At 40.2% G+C, this 27,450-nt stretch overlaps 1 protein-coding gene and 1 long non-coding RNA gene across 2 annotated transcripts in view; one reads left to right on the top strand and one right to left on the bottom strand.

The window, feature by feature from the left end:
• Positions 1–14,014, bottom strand: part of POPDC1 (popeye domain cAMP effector 1) — a 51,178-nt gene extending 37,164 nt beyond the window's left edge. Inside the window, exons 1-5 of the mRNA XM_024115574.3 lie at positions 13,797–14,014; positions 9,677–9,913; positions 7,420–7,544; positions 4,594–4,781; positions 3,763–3,871 (exon numbers count right to left, since the gene is read on the bottom strand). Coding sequence (XP_023971342.1) covers positions 3,763–3,871; positions 4,594–4,781; positions 7,420–7,544; positions 9,677–9,913; positions 13,797–13,989 — 852 coding nt within the window. The 5' untranslated portion in view covers positions 13,990–14,014. The remainder of the gene's footprint in view (positions 1–3,762; positions 3,872–4,593; positions 4,782–7,419; positions 7,545–9,676; positions 9,914–13,796) is intronic.
• A 125-nt stretch (positions 14,015–14,139) lies between these two features.
• Positions 14,140–27,450, top strand: LOC129391340 (uncharacterized). Its single transcript, XR_003681521.2, has 3 exons — positions 14,140–14,588; positions 21,281–21,382; positions 24,954–27,450. It is a non-coding gene; the product is annotated as an uncharacterized lncRNA (long non-coding RNA).

Below are 27,450 nucleotides of genomic sequence, written 5' to 3'. Positions count from 1 at the left end.
ACTGGGTTTTTTTGTTGTTGTTGAGTTGTATGAGCTGTTTGTATGTTTTGGAAATTAAGCCCTTGTCGGTTGCATCGTTTGCAAATATTTTCTCCCATTCTGTAGGTTGTCTTTTCAGTCTGTTTATGGTTTCCTTTGCTGTGCCAAAGCTTGTAAGTTTGATTAGGTCCCATTTGTTTATTTTTATTTTTATTTCTATTGCCTTGGGAGACTGACCTAAGAAAACATTGGTACAATTTATGTCGGAGAATGTTTTGCCTATGATTTCTTCTAAGAGTCTTATGGTGTCATGTCTCATGTTTAAGTCTTTAAGCCATTTTGAGTTTATTTTTGTGTATGGTCAGAGTGTGTGTTCTGACTTCACTGATTTACATGCGACTAGGCAACCATTTCTTATTGATGGTGGAAAACGATTTTAAACCTGTTAAAATTATTATTCAATTTAAATGTAGTAACAATATTCAAATAGTAAGCTATACCTACAGTATGTATGAGTCTTACAAGTCCCTAAGAGCAGGCATTTAGTTGGAAGCAGGTAGTTAGCATATCGACTGAGGTCATTTCAGTGGCTAGCTAATGCTTCATTACTGTCAAATAGACAGATTTACTTAATGATTTCCTGTCACAACAGTCAAGTGAAACATATCTTTAATGAGGAATTTTTATGATGCAATCTAGGAATTTTTAAAGCTTCCATGAAATACATTTGCTTCTTAGGTTATTAGGGTACCTCAGCAGTGCCATGCTTGAGTTCTTGTGAAGAATTTCACAGAAGAAATAAAATCAAACACGGTAATGGAAGACACAAAAGAATTTCTCTCAGGTAGGGAATTAGACTAAGCGTTTGTAACCAGGTTTGCTGTGATTACCTCAAGGCACTGGCTTAGTCCCAAACCAATCCTACACCCTCACGTAATGAAAAGACCTTATCAAGAACAAGAGCATCGGAGGGAACTGCCGAATGTGCTGGAATGGGAATGGCAGTCTGACACTATGACTGGCTGACTGTCCTCAGGGGAGAATTTATTATTTTCTTTGTGTACTGCACAAGGTTTCACACACCAGGAACATGAAAATGTCCTGGAAGTGGTCTGTTCAGCTAATTCTTACTGAGTTTTCATCTGCACTAAAACACAGCAGAGTCAAGACTGGCAGATTAGATTGCTTTGCAACTTAACCCAAAGATTTACCTAACACTAAGGTAAGGTTTTATTTAAAAGCCAGTTATAACTCATTGTTCATTTATTTCACCAGAGCTTGGACATCTGCCTCCAAGACATTCTTCTTCCCTTAAAGTCAATAAAGGTTTAATTTTCAAGCTTCACTGTGCAGGATGTGCTATGGACTATGGGAAGGCAACAGCGGGAGATAAAATCCAAAAGAAAAGTGGAAATGGCAAAGCTCGCTGGATATGAAACAACTGTACAAAGAAGAAACCGAACACAAAAAACTACCTTTTGTGATAATGATACTCAAGATTCTCCAACAGTTCTAAGCAGCAGCTTGGGTCTGTAAGTACTAACACAGCACCTAGGGGGCAGCTGGAAGTTTAGAGTCGTTGTCTCAGCTCTGTCACTCTGCTGGTCATCATAATTACCGCACATTCCTGAGCAATATTCACTGTGCAATCTCAAGGGACAGTCATCGAGTCTACTTGCTTCCTTTCCTCCTTTCACCCTACGGTAGAATTCAGTAGCACCCCTACCAAAGAATGAATTTAAAGAAAGAAAAATGCAAAGGAAGCAGCTCCTTGTCAGAACACTTGTAACTGTTCAGAGTTAGAGAAAAATGAGATTAGCAGGTAAAAAGGCATGTGGACGGAGATGTCTGGCCATTGACTCTCAGGTGTAAATGCCACCGGCACAGATAGCGAAAAGTTGGGCCTGCGAGCACCTGCCAGTTTTCACTGTGAACTCGCTTCAGGAAGAGGCCATATACTCCTACACAGATGTGCCACAGCTATTTTTACTGTTGGGTATCTGCCAGTAGGAACATTTGGTAAACAATCAAAACAGAATCTTTCCCGAGGGCTTACTCTGATGGGAATCTGCTCCAACTGTACAGGACACAGTCTCGATGATGCCAGGGTAGGTTTTACCCATTGACCCATCAGGAAATGCCACACCAGACTCTATGCCGTGAAAAGCTGACTAGTCTTCAGAAAGGCTGAATAAATAGCCTTCACTCAGCTAGGGTACCTCGAGTTTGGTCACGTTTTTAGAAACATGAGGAACATTTCTCAACTACTGAATCCCAATCCCTAGTCCCCAAGAAGAAAGAGAACTGTGACCAGTGGCAGAAATGTCTTTCTTGTTGTTAATTTAATTATAACTATAACATAATTTGAAGTCCGGTGGAAAAGACAGTACATGTTATATCCCAGGGGCTATGTGCTTCTGGAAACAGAGGAGGTTCAGTTCCCACCTTTTCCCCAAATTCCAGTCTCTTCAGGGTTGGATGCAGCAGATAAATGTTGGGCTTTGGAAGAAGAAATTGTAAGGTGGTCAGAGGAAAGAGGAAGAGAGAAAAGAAATGGCCCTTTGCCAGTTTGTAGATGGTGGTGATTAAAGATCCTATAAGAATAAATCTCAGTGCAGAGCTGACCCTTGAAAACGCAAGGGAGAGTGTAAATGAGGGGAGACAGGGTACAGCATCTGCTTTCTCCTCTATCTTAAGCTCAGTGAGCTTGCAGCCAGCACTGCAGCCAGGTGGTAAATTTATATGAGACCTTCTAGTAAATGCACATAACTTTAACCAGGTGTGTGGTTACTCAGGCCAGTTACTGAGGCAGGGTAGGAGCAGAGCAGGCCTGACACCATTGTAAATAAACTTAAGTAGTGTCTGTGAATGTGCCCTTTTATCTCCATGTGGCATCCCAAATTGTGTGGCATTTCAGAATGAGACTCAGAGATAAGATTCTGTCATCAAGAAACACTGATTTTTTCCTCCCTCAGGTGATAGCATCCCCTTCTATTCCATTTCCCACCTAAATACATTTACCCTCTGGCTCATAAGAAAACCTGTTCTCAGGATATTTCCTTACTTCTGTTTATCTAGAGGCTGAGACTAAAGGAAACTCTCACCCATTTTCTTGGTTACTCTCCTAACAATAATGAGGGGAATAAAATAGGAGAGCTGGACACTCACAGAAAGAATCAGAACAAAGTGTCACGTAATAGAGCTTTTTTTTTAGGATACAAAAAGAATCAGGCTAAGTAGTCATGTTCAAATTATTGTAATTGTGAAGAACTTCATTCTTTGCCGTTAAACATATTCATTAAATTTAAAAGAGTAAAGTGGTTACAGTTTTTTTTCATAAGGATTAACAAAGTAGGTTCTCTAGGGCAAAGTCAGTTTTCTGTTTTTCCCCAATAAAAGTAACTAATTACACGTTTTAAGAACACTGATTTTCTATAATTGACATTTTCCTTTTTTCTCATAACAAGAGCATTAGATGTTCTCTATGGAAAAATTATAAAAATTCAAATAAGCAAAAAGGAAGAAAACAAAAAAGCAATCAAACTCACAACCCAGAAATAACAGTGTTAACACAGTGGCTAAATCAGGATAGGTCTTTCTAGACCTCTTCCTGTGTACATATACACACTACTTTAAGTTTTACAAAAATGGGGTCATATTATATATTCCGTATGGTAATCTCTTTTTTCAGTAAATCATGGCCACTTTCCTATCCATATCCTTTGGATTTTGAATGAGACATTAACTAGTTTCAATCTTCTTAAAAATCATGCCAAAACATACCTGGAATTTTTCACCTTTGTGCATCTGGGTTGATCTAAATTCAGGAGAATCTATAAAGGCACAGGGGTAAATATTATGCAGAAAATGTCCTCGATAGGAGACCTTCATTCTGATAATAGAAATTAGTGTTAATAAATGCATAATGATCCACACATAATATGACAAGCCTTAAAATCTCCATAATCTTATGGGTTTGTATTTTGTAAAATTTTAAAGACCCCCCCCCAGGTGACTGACATAATTAAAAAGCCCTTCCTGAGGCACAAGTATTAACTTCAAAATAAATTTCACCACCAACAAGGGAAAAAAAGTGTCCGTATTGAAGAAGACATGTGCCTTCCAATGGTTATCATTGCTGTTACAGCTGGAGTGACCATATAATTAATTACTCAAACTGGGACACTTTTGAGAGGGAACAGACACTGGCTGTCTCCCCAGGAGACTGATATTCCTAGAAGTTGTATTTCTGATGTTCAAAAAATTAAGCAAGTCACCTCTGAAACACACATAAGCTCCTTAAATTTTAACACCCAATTTAAACCTATTACAATTCTGCCTCATTAAATTTAAATAAAACTTCCAAAAAAGTTGAAAACTTCACAAATGAAAACCCTGACATCAACAAGATTCACAGCAATAAATTCTACATAATTTTACCATGTTGCTCTGTAATATTCTAAAATGCAGTTGTCTGATGAAAATTCACCACCAACCAGCTCTGTGATCACTTCCTTCATTAGTTGGCAACATTTCCTTGCATTCATTTCCTACCCAGAAGCCAGGAGAGGATTCCAGGCAAATGAAGCATTTCGATTTCCACAGAGCACTTACTTTCCCTTCAGGAGAATACTCAGACGGTCGTCAACTGAGGTTATATCCTCTGCAGCATAGGTCTCGCCCTTTTTCAATGTTTGGATCATGCAAAACTGTCCAGTTAATCTTTTGAACAAATCTGGAGGCACCCGGAGTGGTTCAAACAATCGCTGGTAGATGCTCTTGAGTTCCTTTTCGATTTTTACCTGAAAGGCAGCAGTGACCAGATGCCACACTAACGCAGCAACACCAAAACATTGGCTTCTGTGGTCTAAATAGGGATTTTGAGAATAAACAAATCTGCAATGGATGCCATCACCCTTCTGTGTGTTGGTCAATGGAACATGACACAGAAGAGTAAGTGGTGATGTAAGTTTAGACGCTAAAAGGGCACTTTTGCAGTTAAACTGAACTCTGAGAGCATATGGTGAAGATCTGCACTATTGATTACATCTCTTTCTATGCGCTACCAAGCAACCGTGGAGGTTTCGAACGCTGTCACAACATTTGCCTTGCCAATCTTAGCATTTCCTATAAGCAACGTAAAACCTTTTCATTTTTAGAATACTTTTGTTTCACAGAAGGAAATTACACTAACTTTGAAATATTACAGCAAGAAAATAAGTACATAAATTAGGAATCAACTTGGAAACAAATTTATGAGGATACGTACATTAAATATTTTTTCTATATATAATTATTATCTAATGAGTTAATATAGGAAAGCAAACATCCACAGCTGCAATTGTTGCTTCTCATTTATTCTGAAGCAAAGTGAAGAGTAAAAAAGTTTCCATGTAGTAGTCTCATCCTGAGCTACCATAATCTCGGTAGAATAGAGAACCCACTGGCCAGTAAGGCTGGATGCTAGAGGGAGGGAAAGCAAAATGGCTCAATCATCTCTGCTGTCAGACTATTCAAGGACCGGGTCAAGCCCCATCTTTGCACCCAGCATTAGTCTGGGAAATCTGTACAGCATGTGAATGAACTTTGGGGTTCAAATGATCATCCATCTCAATGAAATCTACGGTAGCCACACCATGAAGCTTACAGATGCAGATGAGCAGGGCTGCTCAGATGTCACTGCAGCCTTTGCAATGCCCTCACTTATCCTGCTGTTTCATTTTAACGAAGTACTAGCATTTATATTTTTCAAAAAGGTAGGTTTATTGTCAGAGAAGGAACAAAAGCACAGATACTAAGTGATTTACTTACCTGGTGCTACCATCACATCAGCAACTTCTGAATCTTATGTTCAGAACTTGGGGTTCTAGTAAGTTCTGATATTCAGAAGCTGAAATCCTTATCATTACTATCATCTACCTTCTCCACTCCACACAGCTCTCATAATGAGTGTTTAAAATAATTTATTCACAAATCTGTCTCACTTCCAGCATGCACACTAGCCAATGTGGCACAGCAATGAACATATGAACTGAAAAATTGACTCATATTCATAATCTGCTCATCCTGCAAGTCTTAGCTCAAGTCCCAATTCCTTCATGAAGCCCTCTTAATTCTTCTCTTTGAAAGCATCCACTTATCAAATGTTTTCTTGAGCACCAATTAAGTGCTAACCATGCTTGGCAGGAACCGGGAATACAACAGTAAGTGTGGTAGATGATATTACTGTTTCCAGCTATTTGCTGCTTCCACTCCCGTAAGAGGATCATATATCCTCTTATCCTATCCTACTCCCACATCATCAGGCTTGGTCATGTCATTTGCTTTGGCCAGTGAAATGGGAGCAGAAGTTTTAAGAAACATTGGGTGTTTCTTTTGTTCTCTTATATTTTTCTCTCTGCCATGAGAATGCATGTCCAAATAGAACCTGCTGCTTCAGCAGAGACCCTGAAATGAAGAAGACACATGGAACAGAATCACAGCTGCCACAGTCCATATATTAGGTTGGTAAGGAAAAAAACCTGTTGCTGTTATAAGGCACTGAGACTATCAGATTGTTTGTTACACAGCATAATGTAGTGAAAACTGACTAATACAGTAAGCAAAACAGACTGTGTTACAATGTTTGAGGAGATGACAGTCTAGTGGAATGCCTATTACATATATCACCTGTATCATCGAAATTATAATTTCCTATGAATTATCTTGTTTTCTAATAGTTTTCTATGTGCATGTCTGGCCTTGAACATAAGATTAGAGCAAGCATGTTATCTTTTACTTTATTGAATATTTGTATGTGCTTTGGACAGTCAACAAACAGCTGTGGAGTGATTTCTAGGAGCCATGCTATTTTCCTATTCTGTTTACATCTGTTTGTTCTTGGTATGACCAAGGAAATACAACAAGGAGTGGAAAAGAAAAAGTTAAATACTAGTGTTTTCATAACAGTTCACCAAAAATGGTGATTTCCTTAAATGAGTATTTTGGACATAAGAAAAAAAACAGCTATTACATTTTTTAAAATAGCATACGCTATTTGTAAATCATTAGCAAGTTCATGGAAGTTGTCTCTGAGCACTTAATTTTATAACAAGGCAAAGATTTTCCAAAGCGACATTTGAATATCAATAGGCAAAATAAATAATGAAGTTAGATGACTAAAAAGAGAGAATACTGTCATGTTATCTCATGTCTAAATTGCCCTAATGATTAAAGACGTTTTAAAAACTCGTTGGTAGAACAAATTTCGTGGTGCTCAAATATTTCACTTTCAGAAAGAAAGTGAAAGTCTTAGAAAGACTTTCATAGAAAGTCTCATCTTCAGAAAAATGATATTAAAGGGCCTAAATATGTTAGATGCTCATTGTCAGGTCTGAACAAAGTACTTGAAAAGCAAAAGCTTTAAAGTCTCTTCTTTATTAATTAATTGTTAGTAATTACCGGTCTTTTCTTGTACAAAAGATATGAAAGATGCAAAATGTTGACCCCCAGGAACACCGAGTTCCAGATCATGATATCCAAGGCACATCGGTAGAGAGTGGCCCAGACGATGTAAAGGGTACATCCTGTTGAATAATGAAGTGGGCATGTTAGGTGTCTAGAGTAGCGTCAGCATGTAGCTTAATACATTTGTCATCCTCCATGTATAAAATAAACCAAACACATCTTAGAAATACCTAAGACAAATATCACATTAAGTTGATTACCAAAACAAACAAAACCAAAACACACTTTGTTGCAGAAAACTTGTAAAGTATAAAAACCATTTTTTAAAGGAGGAAAAACAACTTCATAATTCTACTACTTAAAGACAACCACTATTGATATTTAATACTTCCTCACAGTCTTTATGTATTTTTACCTGATGGCAAACCTAATGAATTCACAACTTAAAACCTATTCTTTTACTTATTGCAGTGAGTTTCCCATTTCATTAAAACTCTTCGAATACATAGTTTTTAATGACTGTAATTAATTAAACCATAATTTATTTAACTATCTCCCTACTGGTAGACGGGTGAAATGTTTTGGCTGTAATTTTTGATAAGTAGCAAAAACAGCTTTATACATAAAAATGTATCTGTTCTCGTGACTGCTTGCTTAGGGTGGATCACCTGACAGTGAGCCAAGGGAATAACTTTATAGGTTTTGATGACACTAAAGAACTGTTTTCTAAAAGGTTTGTGCAAATTTGCAGTTTCTTTTGATCAGTTTTATGATGGGAGAATCAATATACATTTTAAATTTAAAATAAAATTATCAATATCAATTATCAACACAAACATATCAACGGCACATATGCACATAAAAACTAAATCTCCCATTTAAAAAAGTTATTCATTTGCAATTTTAAAATTTCATCAGAATGATTTGGGGCACCTGAATAATAGCCCAAAATACAAAAATTTTAAGGTTCTTTAGGTAATATTGCATAGCAAATATTGAAGACATGTAAAATCTTATTACTTAAAGGAGACAGGGTAACATAATGGAAGGACTGACTGGGAAGCTGGAGGACCTGAATTATAGTCCTGCTTTGACCACTTTTTCCTAGTCTTAATTTTGGATGAGTCATTTAACTTCTCCAAGGCCTCAGTTTCTTCGTTTATAAAGTGTTGGACTAGGTGATCTCCCTTGGTCTGTTCCACCTCCAAAACTCTGTCTTAAAAGTCATAATTAGCTTTTGCTTTTTTACAGGGTGTGGTTTTATTTTGTCACTCAATACTCTGCGCCTCCTGCTGTAATCCCTACCTGACTCAGAGGTAACAGCCACACAAGTCCTACAAGCTACCTTCTAGCTACACTTCTACCACCTTCTTTGACCCTTCCTTGTCATCTGTCATATATTTCAGGCACAATGAGCTACTCTTTGTTCTCCCTCAACATGCTGAATCTCCCTCTCCTCTGTGCCTTTTACCTGGATACCATACACACTCACACTCAGAGAAATCCTGCTCATCTTCCCAAAACCAGCTCCAAAGTTGTCTCTTCAGTGGACCCTGGTCTGCCTTTCTGCTGAGCCCATCATGCTGTCCATTTCTCCCTGGCACTGGGTACACACCTGCATCACAGCATCTGATCTGTCGTATGTGACTGCCCGTCTGTTTCTCTCCAGCCCCGAAAAGAGTGTCTTTCTCAAGGATGGGGACTGCATTTGTCAATTTCTGTCTGACATATTACAGGTGCTCAAAAATGCACCTGAATAAATGAATCACCAGGGACATAATCACACAGAGAGTAATCTGTCAAGGATCACTGGCTAAAATAGTAAATTCGATTGTTTTAGTATTTTGATGTGGATTAATTTAACGTGCTTCATCAGGGTTAACAGAGCACCCCCCCCCACAAATTTTACTTGAACTCTTTTGTCTGGGTAACTGTTTTTGTTCTCAGTGTTGCTTTACTTGCTGCAGCAAGTAAATGCCTATTCAAATAATGATAGTTAAAACTAAAGGGTACTTACAATGTGCCAGGCACTATTGTAAGTCAAGTATCTCACACACACTCACTGAATTCTTACAACCCCAGGAGGTGGTATTTTCACCCTTATTTGACACGTGGGGAAACTGAGGTATAGAAAGTTTATTGACCCAGTTGTGCAGTTAACAAGTATGTAAATCCTGTGAAACCCCCAATACAAAGTCCATCTGATGCAAGTTATAGAAAAGTTACATAAAATCTCAGTTAGGTATCTTACCTATAGCTAACATCCCCCTAAGAAGTATCATATGAAGGTGAAGAGTAGTTGGAATAACCAACCCAATTGCAAAAAAAATATTTGCTACATGAAAAACTAGATGATGTATCTCTTTCCAGTTTTCACAAGTGGTCTCATTGGAAGGCACAGGTAGGATAGTTTCTAACTCAGGTGTAAAACCAATTGCAGTTGATTCTGCCAATGGGCTGGACTTAGTATAATTCATCTTGAAAACTCCTATAAAAACAAATAAACAAAAGGACAATCAAAAAAATGACAGCTGTATCTTATCACCCCTGTGGGTGTTATACCAAAATTATTTCTGTGAACTAAATGTTGGTAAATAGACTTCTCTGGAGGTTATGAATCAGACAGACCTAGGTTCAAATCCCAGCTCTGTCACATATTAAATGTATCTATTTCCTTATCTGTTAAATGACGATAATACTTCATTGACTTTATGAGGAAATGAAATATATAAAATACTTAGCATAGTGCACAATTATTCTCTGAGATATATATATATCACTCCGTATATCTATATGTTTGTATCTAAACATACTTGGAGGGGGAGAGAGAAATGAGGGGATTAACTAGTCTAAAAGACAATCACCAATGTTCATAAACCATAGTTATTACAGTTATTCAGTATAGCTTTCTATCATACTCTCACTAGTGACACTGAATCCACACACAGGAAAAATAACTAGAAAAACCGATTTTTTTAAAACCTTCAAAAAATTAACACCTTACTATTTACTATTTGAAGGCTTAGGATATTTGGAAGGCTTTAATTTCATACTGTTGTTAAATCACTAGAGCATACATATATATATTCTAAATTATCATATATGACATAATAAATATATTACTATAATCATTTATATGTACAGAGAGAGTGTTAACATTTACTCCTTTAACTGTCTAAAGATTTACTTTCCCATAAAAATTCTAGTTAGTAGCATCTCACAAATTGAAAAATAGTAAACTTCCAGGTTCCTTATATGGAAGAGGGGTCATGAGTATACATTTAACTATTTAATATTAGAATCTGTAGCAAATACATTTCAAGGAATATACATTTTACACATGCTTACATAAACCTTAACACAAAATGGCACTATTTCCTTACTATATGACCTGTCCTCTCTGGTACTTAAAAAACTCTTTCTATTGTTAATTATACAAATTGGTCCCTGGCAAAAAACTATGTAGATTTACAGAATATGTGAATTGTTCTGTTTCGGGCAAAGAATTCCCAATGGGGACCCACAATATGTTTAAATTTAATTTAGAGATATGATTTTCTTTCCAAATAAGGTCAAACAATAAGCCATACTTTTCCATTTTTTTTCTTTTCATCCATCACACTAAAATGAAGGTTTTAGGTGGTAGAATCAATTGGTATCAGGTTAGGCATTTTGAAAGGATGTTAATAAATAAATGTGAAAGAATTCCACATCTCTTAAGATGATAGAAAACTATACATGCCTAAATTTACAAACTGTGAATGAAATGATCAAGTCAATTAAAGATCTCTTCCCATAATTCTAGAACAGTTCATACATATGAGAAATAGTTGACTTAGATATTGATTTGCTACAAAAAGGAAAATCATTAAAATTCAACTACTTTCCAAATTTTTTTAAATTGAAGTACAGGTGATGTACAATATTATACAAGTTACAGGTGTATGATATGGTGATTCACAATTTTTAAAGGTTACACTCCATTTATAGTTATTATAAAATATTGGCTGTATTCCCTGTGTTGTACAATATATACTTGTAGCTTATTTCATACAAAATAGGTTGTACCTCTTAATCCTCTACCTTCCAAATGTTTGGCTCAATAAAAATACAAACCTATTATGATGGGGGGAGGAATCATTATTTTAATAACTCAACTTATACAAAGTTTGCTTTCAAGAACCAAATCAGAATTAATCTCATACGTTTTTCAGGAGGGAAAATGATATTAAATGTCCTCTATCACTCATGATGTCAGTATCAGCTTATGCATTAGTATTACATAAGCTAAAAATAACTGCCATTTCTACTGCACTTTAAAATGTGTTTTCATTCCCATTGTCCCATTTGTTCCCCTAACTAACGTATGTTCTCTATGAGACAGGGACAAAGTCATATTCACCTAAGTATATCCAAGGCCTTGCCTCTGTAGAGAATGCCAGAGGTGAAAGCCATATGGAAGGTACACAAAAATGGCAGACATTTTTAGAAATTACTTTTCTGTCTCCCCAAACCTCAGTAGTAAAGATTGGGGAGCGCCAAGCCTGCCTGAGGCTTGGGAGAGTCAGGATCTATACTACAAGCGCCAGGGAGCCACATAAGCCAGGGAAAATCACTTCTGCTCCTTGGGTTGGCTTCTTCCTGGGAATTGAGACAACTGGACTAGATGGTCTTTGAAACCCCTTCAAGTTTTAATAGCCTGTGGCTCTAATAGATATTTATATAGTCAGTTAAGTAATACATATTCCCCCTCACATCCACCTGATTACACCTGTACTGCCAACTAATTCACTGTAATTCAATTTCAGGCTTTAAAAATTTCTCCAAATGGCACTAGAAGTACCAATTTCTGGTCAAGAGAAATGATAGGAAAACTATGATCTACTAACCCAAGAACCAAGGACACGGTAATAAGAATTTTTAAAAGGTGAGATAATCCTACAACATATTTTGATGCACCACACCTTGTTAAAAATATATGTATAGTCCATATATTTATTTAATTTTCTATATTCAATATATATTGTATAGTAATTAACATTATATATTATACATAATTTATTTTATTTGTATGTTTATATGTCTATTATTTATCTAGGTATACTTATCTATATGTCTATTTTGAAATGCCAGTAACCTACTGTCAATAAATATGGATCGGATCTTGCCAATAAATATGGAAACCTCTTGCCAAAGGTTTCAGCTTCCTTTGACCACTACTTAATAGATTTATGCGGCTTGCACTGAACTATCCTTATACAGAGAATGAATGAGTCTAACGAGGAAGGTTAGACTGGTAAATTGGTAAACGTTCTGGTTAATTTTGGCTAAATCAAGAGAAATTTTCTTTTTCCTCTGAGTCTGATTTCTTAAATTACCTGTTCTAGTTAAGTCCTGTTTATCTATTGCTTTTCAGGTAGGTGTGTGCAGGGCTAAATAGCTAAATGGTGAAACTAACATTAACCCTTCACCAAACTACACAAATGAAGAAGATAACAGCAGTGAGCAAAAGTCGTGCTCATAGACTAGCGCAATTCATTCCGTGATTCTAACTGAACCTTCGTTTATCTTCGGAATGACACGGGCACTATGTTGCTAAGAGTCTTTCCGTACTTATTCTTGCTCCAAAGCCAGCAGTTTCTGAGACTTATCTGGCCAACAACACGTTTCCCAAAGCCTCGGAAACGAGGGCGCGGGTGGATCTCGGTTTCCCCAGCCATCTGCTCTCCCCAGGCGCCCAGCTCACCTCGCTCCTTAAAGAGGGAAGGTCTGTGTCAACTGGTCTTGATCCGAGGCTCTCGGGCCACGACGGGTGTGCAGTGAGCGCCCTGACCCACCTCGCATTCGCAGCGCCAGGCCAGAGCGCGCGACCCGCTAAGCCCGGCTGCGCGCTGCCTCCGCGTGGGACCCGGAGGCCCTACAGTGGGCGAGGAGGAGCCGTAGTGGGTTCGCGGGGCCGGAGCCTTGGGAGCCTCTCGGGGAGGGTAGAGGCCGAGCTCACCTAGGGCTTGCGGGCAGCAGAGCGCGGGAACCGGCACCCGATGGGGCCCAAGCGCCTGAGGACGCTGGCGCTGCCAGACCCGAGTGGCGGCAGTTGACATCCGAGGGTCTGTGACCGCGACGCCCAGACACGGGGTGAAGGGCGGCTTCCAAGGACAGGGACCCCCGCGAGGGCGTGGCCAGCGAGGAGAGGGCGGGGTTCCCGGCGGCCGGGGAACCGAGAACAGGCAGCCGCCGCCCGGGAGGGCAAAGTTGCTCCCAGTTGAGCAGGGATCCAACTTTCGCTTCCCGATTTAGCCACGGGAGCTCGAGGCTGCAAATAGCCGGGCGCGTTGTGGGAGCCCGCGGCAGCTGCGCCTCCCGCTCCTTACCTGGCTCGTCCCTGGCGCGGAGCCCTGGCGGTGCTGACCAAAGTTTGGGGCGGCAGCGGTGGGGCGCAGGCGACACGGACGCGAAGGCTCGACGGGAGCCCGACGCGAAATCCTCGGCCGATCGGCAGGTCGGGAGGCTGCTCGGCGTGTGCCGGGTCCCCGCGCCCGCAGCGGCTTTGACTAAAATAGGCATCACTGCAGCTGCGGCCGGGGCTGGGGCCGCACAGCGCACGCGCCCAGCGTCCCGGCGCCCCCCGGCGGGCGGAGTCCCGGGCCTCGGCCAGGACTCCCCGCCCCGCTCCTGCAAGTCCGCCGCCGCGTCTGCACAAGCGTGGTCCCGTTTGAAGCACCCGCTTCTTTCTTTCCTGGTTTCCTTCTACTTCTCGGTTCTGGCCTAGTTTGGGCACGAGTGGGGGGCGGGCAACAACTTGGGGCCAGCGGCCTTGGCTGCTCAGCCTCATGGGGATAACTCGAGCAGTCGGGTCCCCGGAGGGAGAGAAATCAGAAGGAGAAATGAAAACTAGAATCATTTCCCCACAAAGTCGAACGACCCACTCGCATAACTCCTTTCTGGGACGGTCGCCCGCATCTCAGCACAAGCCGGAAGGACCGGGAGAGAGCGCAACTCGGCGTCTGAGCCTGGCGGCGGAGGCTGGCGGTTTGGTGCACACCGACGCGAGACTGCGCCCTCGGGGACCCGGCGAGGGGCCAGAGCAAGCCCGCCCTGCTGCTGCGGGGGCCACGCGGGAGAGACCTTCGACACGAGCCGCGGTTTTGTTTCCATGGAAGAAGGTACTTATCCGTAATTTGCATTTCCCTGGCGGTCCCTGGCCCTCCACTCTAGGCGAAGCTCCACCCGGAGGTTGCCACTTGAATTTGGCAGATTTGGGACCCTGACTGGAAAAACGAGATATGAAAGTACGCTCCAGTCAGTCTTTACTGTTTATAGAGCACAACTCTTTTGGGTAAGAAGTGCAGGGCAATTTAATGAAGAGTTGGTATGGGGAAGGAGTTGGAGGACAAAAGAGGAAGGTTAGGTGGGCATTCACAGTTTCCACCCAAGTGTCTCATTGACGGATAAAATTTGTGCCAGTTATTAGAGTGTGAGGTCTTTCATGCGTGCCAAACATGAGCCAAAGACCACAGGTACTTTATAAAGTGAGGACCTGGGTGTGCACACTCGCCAGGCCTCTCCAGTTGCAGAAGCAGTGCAGCATCTTCTTCAGGAATGTGGGCCATAGTGCTGCAGAGACCAGGTTTGAATCCTGCCTTTGCCACCAGCCAGCTGTGTGACCTTGGGGAAGTTACTTGGCTTTTCTGTGCCTCAGTTTCCTCTATTGTACCTTGGGGGTGATGATGGTGATGATGACTGCACCTGTTTCTCATAGGATTGTTTTGCGGACTAAATGATTTAATATACATAGAAGGCTTAGAATGGTACCAAGTAAGTTCTATGTGTATGAGTATATATTCTACTTATAGAGCTCCTTCTCTAACATGTTTGAAATTTGCTATATCTATCCAAGATTTATTTTCAAGGCTACTTCTTCAGAGTCTGTTTCTTTTTAGATGCTCTGCCAGCCATTTTGGTAGCTGCCACTACATACATTTTAAGGTGTAGGTTTAATAGTAAATGTGCACAAAGATTTTGCATGGATATTTATTGGAGAATGGCTTGTAGTAATGAACACTGGAAATAATTTGTAATCATAGGGGACTAAGTAAATTATACGACATCCAAATAATCTTGTTCTAAGCAGCCATTAAAAATAATTTATAGAAAGATATTAGAGACGTAATAATGTCTGCTAATTATACAGAACAGAGGTCAGCAAACTCTGGCCCAGAGGCCCAGCCTACTACTGATTTTTGCACAGCTCACGCTCCGCGGCACGTGGGATCCTCCCGGACCGGGGCACGAACCAGCGTCCCCTGCATCGGCAGGCGGATTCTCAACCACTGCGCCACCAGGGAAGGCCTACATTTTTTAAATGGTTGAAATCATCAAAAGAAGAGTAGTATTTCATGACATGAAAATTATATGAAATTCATATTCAGTCTCCATAAAGGCAGCATTACGGAGTTGTGATAGAAACTATATGACCCTGCAGAGCCTAAAATATTTACTATCTGGTTCTTTACTGAAAAAATTATAATAAGCCATCCCTTATTATCCCCTTTGTGCCAGGCACTGTTATAAGTGGTTAAATATATTAAGCCATTGAATCCTCATGATAGAAGTAGTTACTATTATTATCCCCATTTTGTAGACGGGAAACTGAGGTAACAGCGAGGTCGAATAGCCTGCTCAGGGTCACACAGCTAGCGAGAATCTGAGCCAGGATGTGAACCAAACAGTCTAGCTCTACAGCTTATGCTCCTGTCCACTACCTGTACAGTTTCTGCCACCTTCTATCACTGCCTACACTGCCTCCCGTAAAAAGATGTTAAGTAGAAAAAGGCAGGTTACAAGAATGTGGAGAACATTACAAACCATCGGTGATGTTAAGCAGTAAAATGCTTACATTCCTTACTCCAGAGTGCTGAAGTTGTGATTTTTCTTTTCTTCCTCCTTTTTCCCCTCCCTCTCTCTCTCCCTCCTTTCTTCTCTCCCGTTTCTCCTCTCTCCCTCTTCATCTTCCAACTTCTATGCCTCCTCCGGCATCTTCTTCTGTGAAATTTTCTATGATGATTATATGTTACTTTTATAAAAATTTAAACACATGTTTACTAAAATAATAGAGCCCAGGTTCTGGCTTTTGCAGACTGGGATACCAGACTCCAGTTACAGAGTCAGTTTTTACTGGACATACTCCTTACCTAACAGGATCAGATGCTGTAAGGCGTTTAGATCATATCAAGATTGCATACTTTTATGAAAAGAATACTAGATTCGATATCATAAGACTTGAGTGCTGGCCTTGGATAGTGTGTTTGCTCGGAGTTTGTGTTCCACAGAAAGAGGAGACTGAACTAAATCCGTGCCCCCTCACTGTAACCCGTCTAAGGATTAAAAGCATAATTTTATGTTTGAATTTCTTATCATTGATATATGAATATCAGCTCTATAAAATTCAAAATAAAAATTCTAGACACAGAAACTTGGGTTTGGGAGCGCCCTAGGCTCCCTGGTCTCCTCCTGCTGGGCATGGAAAGATCAGATTGAAAGACTCAAGGCTATTTGAAAATGAATATGATGCAAGGAGGTAACTTGCATAGAAGTGTAGAATGAAAAGGGTACAAGGCTTAAATAACAGAACATAGGGCAGCCTGTCTCCTCTGCAAAAGCTCTAGCTAGTACAGCTTAGATTGACATAAACAATTATTTCTACCTTTATTTCTCTATGGGCATCCTAGTCTGCTTTTATCATTTGGACAAAACCTTGATAAGATTTCAAAGTTCATATAGAACAAATTTGTGAAAATAAAACATGACCTGAGGGAGTCACTGGTTTTAAAAGTATGTCCCATTACCTTCCTTATCTCTGTCTGCCCATGGTTTACATCATTGTAGACTTTCTTTCAAATGTTACTCCGAACTGCACAGAGGCCATAGCTGCTTCTGGTATGGTCTCATGGCAGACAGTTTTGATCAACTCTTATACAATGATTTGATTAGATTCTTTCTGTACCTAAGCTCATCTTGTTAAATGTTACATTAACTTTTTCATTGACCAGTTTGACAACGAGCCTCACTGACTGTTTTTAAATTTCTTTTCCTTTTTAAAAATAATTAATAGGCTTGGTTTTGGTTTTGTTAGAGCAGCTTTACGTTCACAGATGATTGAGCAGATAGTAGAGAAAGCTCCTAGAGAGCCTCTTTCTCCCCTGCTCAGTTTCCCCAATTATTAACATCTTGCATTAGTGTGATACATTTGTCACAATTGAAGAACCCGTATTGTTACATTATTATTAACAAGGGTCTACATTAGGGTTCATCTTTGTGTTGTACAGTCCAATGGGTTTTGCCAAATGTATTTGTTGTGTGTCCACCTGTGACTTAATAAATAAAATTCTTGGTCTCTTCTCCCGTTCCTGACCCAGAGTTCCTAAAACCCTTGTAGCAATTTCTCGAGTGACTGGGGTGCGAGGAGCATCTTTTGTTCTAATATTTAGTCTTTGATCCCCAATTCCTGACACAGGGCTCTTAAAATCTTCATAACTTCCTGAGTGATGGGGGTGATAAGAGAGTCTTACAGAGAGCTTCCTAAATCCCTTGGAAATTCCTGGGTGATAGGAGTGTGTTTTGTTCTAAGGAGACGACCCTGTGTGGGCTCCTGGATAGCTTCAGGATGGGGTCTGGTCACCAGAAAGACCAAGCCACGACTAGAAGCTTGAAGCTTTCATCCCCAACCCTCCATTCTCTGGGGAGGGGAAAGAGGCTGGAGATTGAGTTAATAATCAACCATGCCGATGAGATGAGGCCTCTCAAAAAATCCGTAAACTAAGGGGTTTGGAAAGCTTCCAGGTTGGTGAATATATCCACGTGCTTGGAGGATGGCACACCCCAACTCCACAGGGACAGAAGCTTCTGCTCCTAGGAAGCTTCTGGACCTTGCCCTGTATACCTCTTCACCTGGCTGTTTATATGTATCCTTTATTATAACCTTTATAATACACTGGTAAACGTGTTTCCCTGAGTTCTGTGAGTTGTTATAGCAGATTTTCAAAGCAGAGGACAGAGTTGTGGGAACCCTGATCTATAGGCAAGTTGGACTGAAGGGAGAACTTGGGGGCCCATTACTTATGATTGGCATTAGAAGTGTGGAGGGGCGGTCTTCTGTCACTGAGACCTTAACCTGCGAGGTCTACACTAACTCTGGGTAGTTAGTATCAGAATTGAGTTGTGGGACACCCATTTGGTGTCTGGGGAGTTGGAGAATTGGTTGGTATGGGAAAACCCCACACACATTTGGTGTATGAAGAGTAGAGGAAACAGAGTTTTGTTTTTTTTGTTTTTTTTTTTTTGTGGTATGCGGGCCTCCCTCTGCTGCGGCCTCTCCCGTTGCGGACGGAGCACAGGCTCCGGAGCGCAGGCCCAGCGGCCATGGCTCACGGGCCCAGCAAGCTCCGCGGCACGTGGGATCCTCCCAGACCGGGGCGCGAACCCGGTTCCCCTGCATCGGCAGGCAGACGCGCAACCACTGCGCCACCAGGGAAGCCCCCAGAGTTTTGTTTTGTTTTGTTTTTGTTTTAAGTAATGGCATGTACCCACCGTTACAGTATCATACCTAATAGTTTCACTGCCCCCAAATCCCCTGTGCTCTGATTCATCCCTTTCCTCCCTCACTTCCCTAACCTCTGGTAACCACTGATTTTTTTTTTTTACTGTCTCCATAGTTTTGCCTTTTCCAGAATGTCATATAGTTAGCATCATATAGAATACTGACCTTTCAGACTGGCTTCTTTCACTAAGCAATTTGCATTTAAGGTTTCTCTGTGTCTTTTTGTGTCTTGATAGCTCATTTTTAAATCACTGAATAATATTCCATAGTATGAATGTATTGTACCACAGTATGTTTATCCATTCACCATTTTACAAACATCTCGGTTTCTTCTAGTTTTGACAATTATTAATAAAGCTGCTATAAACCTTTGTGGGCAGGTTTTTGTGTGGACATGTTTTCAACTCATTTGGGTAAATAAATACCAGGGAGTGCAATTGCTAGATTGTATGGTAAAGCTGTGTCATCTTTGTAAGAAGCTGCCGAACTGTCTTCCAAAGTGGCTGTACCATTTTCCGTTCCCACCAGCAATGAGTGAGAATTCCTGTTCCTCTGCATTCTTGCTAGCATTTGGTATGATCAGCTTTTTGTTTGTTTTTTTTATCTTAGCCTTTCTAATAGCTGTATTTTTTGTTTTTCAGACTGACTCGGTGAATTTGTTCAAAAGAACTGGTTATGCGTTGAACAGGTGTTTTATATCTTGGCTAAATTAAAAACAGGAAATAAAGCAAAGGGGTATAATCTTTCATATTATTGTTGTTGCATCCCAAAGGCCCACAGTCTAAAAAATGGTTAAAACAATGTCTAAATATTTCTAATACTAAATTCAGGGAGGAGCTCCCTAAAAAGTTGGATTATCTTTGATTCGTTGAACAATGAGCTTTTACCCAAAAGGTTCAACCCTTAAAAGAAACAAAACCTAACTAACAAAACCTAACAAAAAAAGTGACCCAGTACTTTAAGAAGACAGTGAATTATAAAGGTAGTTGAAAGAGTTGGGGATTTGGAATCATCAGCTGGATTTGAACCGTAGTTTTACCTTTAGTAAACTGGGTGAATTCAAATCATTGATTAAACTTTTCTGAGCCTCAAGTGCTTGTCTGTAAAACTGTGAAAATAATTCTTAGTTGAAAGGAATATTTTGACCTTTAGAAACTATGTTTTAAAAAGTGTCTGGGGGCTTCCCTGGTGGCGCAGTGGTTGAGAATCCGCCTGCCGATGCAGGGGACACGGGTTCGTGCCCCGGTTCGGGAAGATCCCACATGCCGCGGAGCGGCTGAGCCTGCACGTCCGGAGCCTGTGCTCCGCAACGGGAGAGGCCACAACAGTGAGAAGCCCGCGTACCACAAAAAATAAATAAATAAATAAATAAATAAATAAAAAATAAAAAGTGTCTGGCATCCAGCTTTCGGTAGCTTAATTGTACATCTTTTTACCCTCCTTACAGTGCTCTGCACATGGTACACAATCAATAAAAGTTATTCGAATTCCCATCATCAAAATTCCCTAATCTGATGAAATAGTTGAAGTATTCTAGAAACACATGAAGTAAAGATGTAGTTTCATCTTCTATGTATTTGCCTGTTTTAAATAGCTAGAACATAGCATACATAAGACAGAGATTTCAAACAAAATTTGTAGATTGCAAGACTTTGGCTCATGCTAAAATATCCAGTGGTTTGGGATTTCCCTGGAGTAGCCAGAAATGAGATATTGGCTTCAAAAACAAATTCATAAAATATGCAATAGTATAGATTCTAGAAACTGAGCACTTGACAGAACTAAGTTACAGTAATTCACTGTCTGGCAATGTGCACACAGTGACTATCGTCAGAAACTAGAACCCTGATACTCCCTGTTTATTCTTCCTTACATAACTTTGCTTCTAAAATGGAAGAGTTGCATTTGTGAATTATTTGTTTTAAATATTAAAATAACAAAGGCCATATATGAAGCATTTAATAGGATTTCCTAATCTTTCAGCAAGTAATTTCCAAAAGAAGGAATTTATTATAAGTAACTAAGTATAACAGAATCATGATTTTTTTTTAAAAGTGTGAAAAGAGGATCAGAGAAGTAGCTCCAATTCACAGTCATTTCCCAAAGAAGCCTCAAGGCCGGGCCCAGGTTGGATTCTTAAAACAAAAATGGATCCCAGGCCCAGGCAGATCCCCCAGGAAGAGCAGGTTCAAAAGTTTGGCACCAACTACTGTAAAGACTTCTCTTTTGTTTTGTTCTTCCCCTTTTGGGAATTTCTAGAAATTCACAGACCCTTGAAGCCTGTCTTATGAATCCCACGTTAAGCACCTCTACTTCCAGAGAAGAGAAATGCTGCAACCCTGAGGAGGACGCTTTTAAAAGGTACTGGGTTTTTTTAGTGTATAAGTAACTCCTTTTATGAATAATTAATTTAGTGATTAGAAAGGAGAAGTTGTTAATAATAGAAAAATAACTTTTGGCAATTCTTAATAACATGTAGTCTGAATGTATAGACAAGATTTTTATTGAAAGTGAAGCCAGGGGAATGACTTTTAATCTGTATCTGATGAAAGCAAAACTTTCCATCATAGAGTTTCTACTGGGAAGTATCTTTCTGTTATGTAATTAATCCTCAAAAAAGGCTGGTTTTGGAGGCCAACAATAGCCAGCCCAGTAATTGACATTGGCTAGAAACAAAAACCTGAAGCAATGCATTATAAAGATGGAAAAATAAAATAAAGTTGGGAATAATGGTGCTGCCATCCGGCATTAATTGATGTGCAAAAGCACTCAGAGTTCCCAGGAGAAAAGAATTATTTACATGCAAATTTTTATTATTACGACTACTTAAATTATTGTAATAAATTCATGAAAATAAGGCATCTCGCTAGCTTAACGCATATATAAAACCTAATAAAATATTTATGAGCTACATACCAGCAGCTTTATCATTCGGCATAAAAAGTGGTAAACAAGATGACATATTTCTTTAGTCCAAGATCAAACATATTTGGTAAAATTTAGGACCACATAAAATGATGACAATGATGTTTGGTTTGAAAACTGCAGAGACCCTCACACACTTTCATAGGAGAAGAAAAGGTCATGATTTGAAAAGATATAGATTTTACAGTCACTGAGTTGCTTTAGCATTTGGGAGGAATAGAACTACCTTGGTTAGCGCATTTTCCGACAGAACACCATTTTGGTTTATATGCCGTATACAAAACCATTCGTATGCAGTTTTACCGTGTACTACAACTTAGGGATTTCTTAATATTTTTTGCATCAACTACACCACGTTAAATTATCCAAAGAGAAGTGTAATGAATATAAACTCAGAAAATGGCATCTAAAAGGAACAGAGCATTCCAACGTGAGTCAGGAAATCTTGCAGATGATGTCATATGACTGTTTAATGAATAAATAAAATTTCTAATACCTAGAAAATTGATGTTGAGTAGGAAAAAATCTAGTAGAAAATATTACTATTAATGACAATTGTAAGATGCCATATGATGAAACCATTAAAATGCCTTGGCATTTATTACTTACATAATAAATGGGTTAACATGTTGGCATGTGATTCCCACGTGTTTTAAAGGGATATTACAGAAGTGGATTCCCCAAAGCAGTTTGTCTCTATCTCTATTACGGCTTTATTACTTGCTACCTTTTACATATTTATGTAAAAGCCTTACTTCTCCTTCTAGGTTGTAAGTTTATGGTGGGTAGGAAGTGTGTCTGATTTAACTTTTGTGTCTCCATGGTACCTAACACATGATTCACATATATTTGGGACTCAGTAAATATTAGTTGATGGAATACTTACATTTGCTTTTAAGTATTATCCTCTGATAGAAGAAATACTAAATATTTAAAAAATGGTGTTTTACAATTTAAATTATTATGAATGGTGGATATAACAGAAGAAATATATACCACCAACATATTAATAGAAATTGGGTTAGCATAGTGAAATTACTGTCTTCTTTTTTCTGTTCCAACTTGTTTATGATATGGTCATATCATCTTTCTAATAGAAGGAATAAATAACAACAAAATGACACTTAATATTCTACTAGATTAAAAATCACTTTATTAGAATTATGGTGACCTCTCCACTATAATAGTGACCTTCCTCTCCCCTCCCCACCCTCATACTCCCCACCACCACCTTCCTCTCCCCCCACTTACCATCTAGGTGATTTATGATGGAACAGGAACAAGGTGGAAAAGATAGGTTTGGAAGGAGAGAGAAGAGGTGATGTTAACCCTGAGATGCTCATTCATTCATTTAGAAATACTGAGTGGTCTGAATGGTGGCAAATGCCTGGGGTCAGGAAGCAGCAGTGGGGGAGGAGTGCAGAGACCTCAATGCCACAGGCAAACTGCAGGACACTGGGGGCCACCATCCCAGATGCCCAGAGACCAAGTGGCCAAACAACATTCAGTCAATCCAAGGAGGACTCACAGGACAGAGAGAGGCTGAAACACCTCTCCCGCTCTGCCGTGAGGCCTTGTAAATTTGCCCTGCACCTCCCAGAGCAAGGAGAGAAACACAGAAAGACTAATGGGTTCACTTTAAATGACTGTTTAAAATGAGAAGAAATTACTTTTAAATGGTAGGATCAAGTGTATTATTCTGCCATCCCTGGGAAGAGGGGGTGAGAGCAGGATGAGATCAATTGACAGGTTAAAGGAAAGGTGTGTTTCGCATGTGTCTGATCAGTGTCTCCTGAATTTACACCTGCTATACGTTTTATTCATTTCCTTTTCAAAAAAATTAATGAGCACTTGCTATATACAAATCACTAGACCAGGAGTGATTTTTTTCACAGAAAAATATAATTATAATAAAAGTATGGAGACTGGCATTAGGTGAGGTCACTGGAGCTCCCAAACTATAAAGTTTTGAGAAAGATGAAATACAATGACCAGTTATATTAGTTAATTTATCACTTTATTTTATTTTTTAAGGGTTTTTTTTGTTTTGTTTTGTTTTTAATTTATTTTGGCTGCACTGGGTCTTAGTTGCAGCACGTGGGATCCCGTTTTATTTTGTGGGATCTTTTTAGTTGCGGCATGCGGACTTCTTAGGTGCGGCATGCGAGCATGTGAACTCTTAGTTGCGACATGCATGTGGGATCCAGTTCCCCAACCAGGGATCTAACCTGGGCCCCCTGCATTGGGAATGTGGAGTCTTACCCACTGGACCACCAGGGAAGTCCCTAATTTATCGTTTTATACGGAATTACTTAGAGGGAACACAGTAATCTGTTGCATGTTACCAGCACAAAAGTCTCTAAGCTAAGTCAGCTTGCAGGTTTTCAGCCCAAAGAATGATCTTGGAACCTGAAAACTAATCACTGTGCATTCTGAACAAGTGCTGTTTAACTCGCTTCAACAATATTGGGAAGAAAAACGGCTTTGAAAGTCATTTAAAGTAATAACAGCTCTGTATCATGCAGAAAAAAAATGACGTGCAGAAAAAATGACATTATTACATGTCTTACATTTTATTTCATGATAAAACTGCCGGTGGCATTGCATCACTGAAGTCAAATTGGGAGGGGGATTCAGTGTTGAAACTCAGACATGGATTCAAGAACAGGTGCAATTACTTTCCTTCTACTCAACAAATATTTACAAAGCAGCTGTCATATGCCAGGCACTGGTTCCCAAATGGTAAGCAAGTGTAGACTAGTAGGGAAGTTTAAAAACAGAATTCTTTTTCTCAGAAAAATAGACATTGTGCTTGTGCATTGGCTAAACTTTTATCTCAGATGAAACAAGTTATGTCCCACTTCAGATATATTCCCTGTTCTTCAGAAACCGCCAGTTACCTCACATTAAAAAATGTCTTCTCTATCTTGGAAACCTTACCAGTTACTATTTCAAAAAGCTTCAGTTTACAAAGTTTCATTGTATATAAAATTTTATCCCATCTTAGAAAAGAGAGAGGGAGAGACCTTCAAGATGGTGGAGGAGTAAGACATGGAGATCACCTTCCTCCCCACAAATACACCAGAAATACATCTACATGTGGAACAACTCCTACAGAACACCTACTGAATGCTGGCAGAAGACCTCAGACTTCCCAAAAGGCAAGAAACTCCCCACGTACCTGGGTAGGGGAAAAGAGAAAAGAAAAAACAGAGACAAAAGAATAGGGATGGGACCTGCACCAGGAGGAGGGAGCTGTGAAGGAGGAAAAATTTCCACACACTAGGAAGCCCCTTCACTGGCGGAGATGGGGGGGAGGCAGGGGGGAAGCTTCAGAGCCACTGAGAAGAGCGCAGCAACAGGAGTGCAGAGGGCAAAGCGGAGAGATTCCCGCATAGAAGATCGGTGCCGACCAGCACTCACCAGCCCGAGAGGCTTGTCTGCTCACCCGCCAGGACAGGTGGGGGCAGGGAGCTGAGGCTCGGGCTTCGGAGGTCAGATCCCAGGGAGAGGACTGGGGTTGGCTGCGTGAACACAGCTTGAAGGGGTCTAGTGCGCCACAGCTAGCCAGAGGGAGCCCAGAAAAAGTCTGGACCTGCCTAACAGTTAAGAGACCATTGTTTCGGGGTGCACGAGGAGAGGGGATTCAGAACACCACCTAAATGAGCTCCAGAGACAGGTGCTTGCCGCGGCTATCAGCACGGAGCCCAGAGACGGGCATGAGACTCTAAGGCTGCTGCTGCAGCCACCAAGAAACCTGTGTGCAAGCACAGGTCACTATCCACACCTCCCCTCCCAGGAGCCTGTGCAGCCCGCCACTGCCAGGGTCCCATGATCCAGGGACAACTTCCCCGGGAGAACACACACCTCAGGCTGTTGCAATGTCACATTGACCTCTGCTGCCGCAGCCTCACCCCACATTCTGTACCCTTCCCTCCCCCGGGCCTGAGTGAGCCAGAGCCCCCTTATCAGCTGCTCCTTTAACCCCGTCCTGTCTGAGCGAAGAACAGACGCCCTCAGGTGACCTACACGCAGAGGCGGGGCCAAATCCAAAGCTGAACCCAAGGAGCTGTGCGAACAAAGAAGAGAAAGGGAAATCTCTCCCAGCAGCCTCAGGAGCAGCGGAGTAAATCTCCACAATCAACTTGATGTACCCTGCATCTGTGGAATACATGAACAGACAATGAATCATCCCAAAATCAAGGCGGTGGACTTTGGGAGAAACTGTAGTCTTGGGGTTTGCTTTCTGCATCTAATTTGTTTCTGGTTTTATGTTTATCTTAGCTTAGTATTTAGAGTTTATTATTATTGGTAGATTTGTTTACTGATTTGGTTGCTCTCTTCCTTTTTTTTAATATACAGATATATATATATATATATTTCCTTTTTCTCTTTTTGTGAGTGTGTATGTGTATGATTCTTTGTGTGATTTAGTCTGTATAGCTTTGCTTTTGCCATTTGTCCTAGGATTCTGTCTCTCCTTTTTTTGTTTGTTTGTTTGTTTTTTGAATAGTTTTTAGCGCTTGCTATCATTGGTGGATTTGTTTTTTGGTTTGGTTGCTCTCTTCTTTCTTTCTTTCTTTTTTTAAATTTTTAATAAATTTTTTATTTTTTATTTTAATAACTTTCCTTCCTCCGTTCCTTCCTCCCTTTTCTTCTGAGCCATGTGGCTGACAGGGTCTTGGTGCTCTCGCTGGGTGTCAGACCTGTGCCTCTGAGGTGGGAGAGCCAAGTTCAAGACATTGGTCCACCAGAGACCTCCCAGCTCCACGTAATATCAAACGGCGAAAGCTCACCCAGAGATCTCCATCTCAACACTAAGACCCAGCTCCACTTAACGACCAGCAAGCTACAGTGCTGGACACGCTATGCAAAAAAACTAGCAAGACAGGAACACAACCCCACTCATTAGCGGAGAGACTTCCTAAAATCATAATAAGGTCACAGACACCGCAAAACACACCATCGAATGCTGTCCAGCCCACCAGAAAGACAAGTCGTATCAAGTATCTTTTCCAACCACAACGCTATGAGACTAGATATCAATTAAAGGAAAAAAACGGTAAAAAATACAAACACATGGAGGCTAAACAATACACTACTTAATAACGAAGTGATCACTGCAGAAATCAAAGAGGAAATCAAAAAATACCTAGAAACAAATGACATTGAAAATACGATGACCCAAAACCTATGGGATGCAGCAAAAGCAGTTCTAAGAGGGAAGTTTATAGCAATACAATCCTACCTCAAGAAACAAGAAGAATCTCAAATAAACAACCTAAACTTACACCTAAAGCAATTAGAGAAAAAAGAACAAAAAAACCCCAAAGTTAGCAGGAGGAAAGAAATCATAAAGACCAGACCAGAAATAAATGAAAAAGAAATGAAGGAAACAATAGGAAAGATCAATAAAATTAAAAGCTGCTTCTTTGAGAAGATAATCAAAATTGATAAACCATTAGCCAGACTCATCAAGAAAAGAAGGTAGAAGACTCAAATCA

The sequence above is a fragment of the Physeter macrocephalus genome, chromosome 10 (genome assembly GCF_002837175.3).
Source record: "Physeter macrocephalus isolate SW-GA chromosome 10, ASM283717v5, whole genome shotgun sequence".
Taxonomy (NCBI): domain Eukaryota; kingdom Metazoa; phylum Chordata; class Mammalia; order Artiodactyla; family Physeteridae; genus Physeter; species Physeter macrocephalus.
This window is presented reverse-complemented; position numbering and strand designations above follow the sequence as displayed.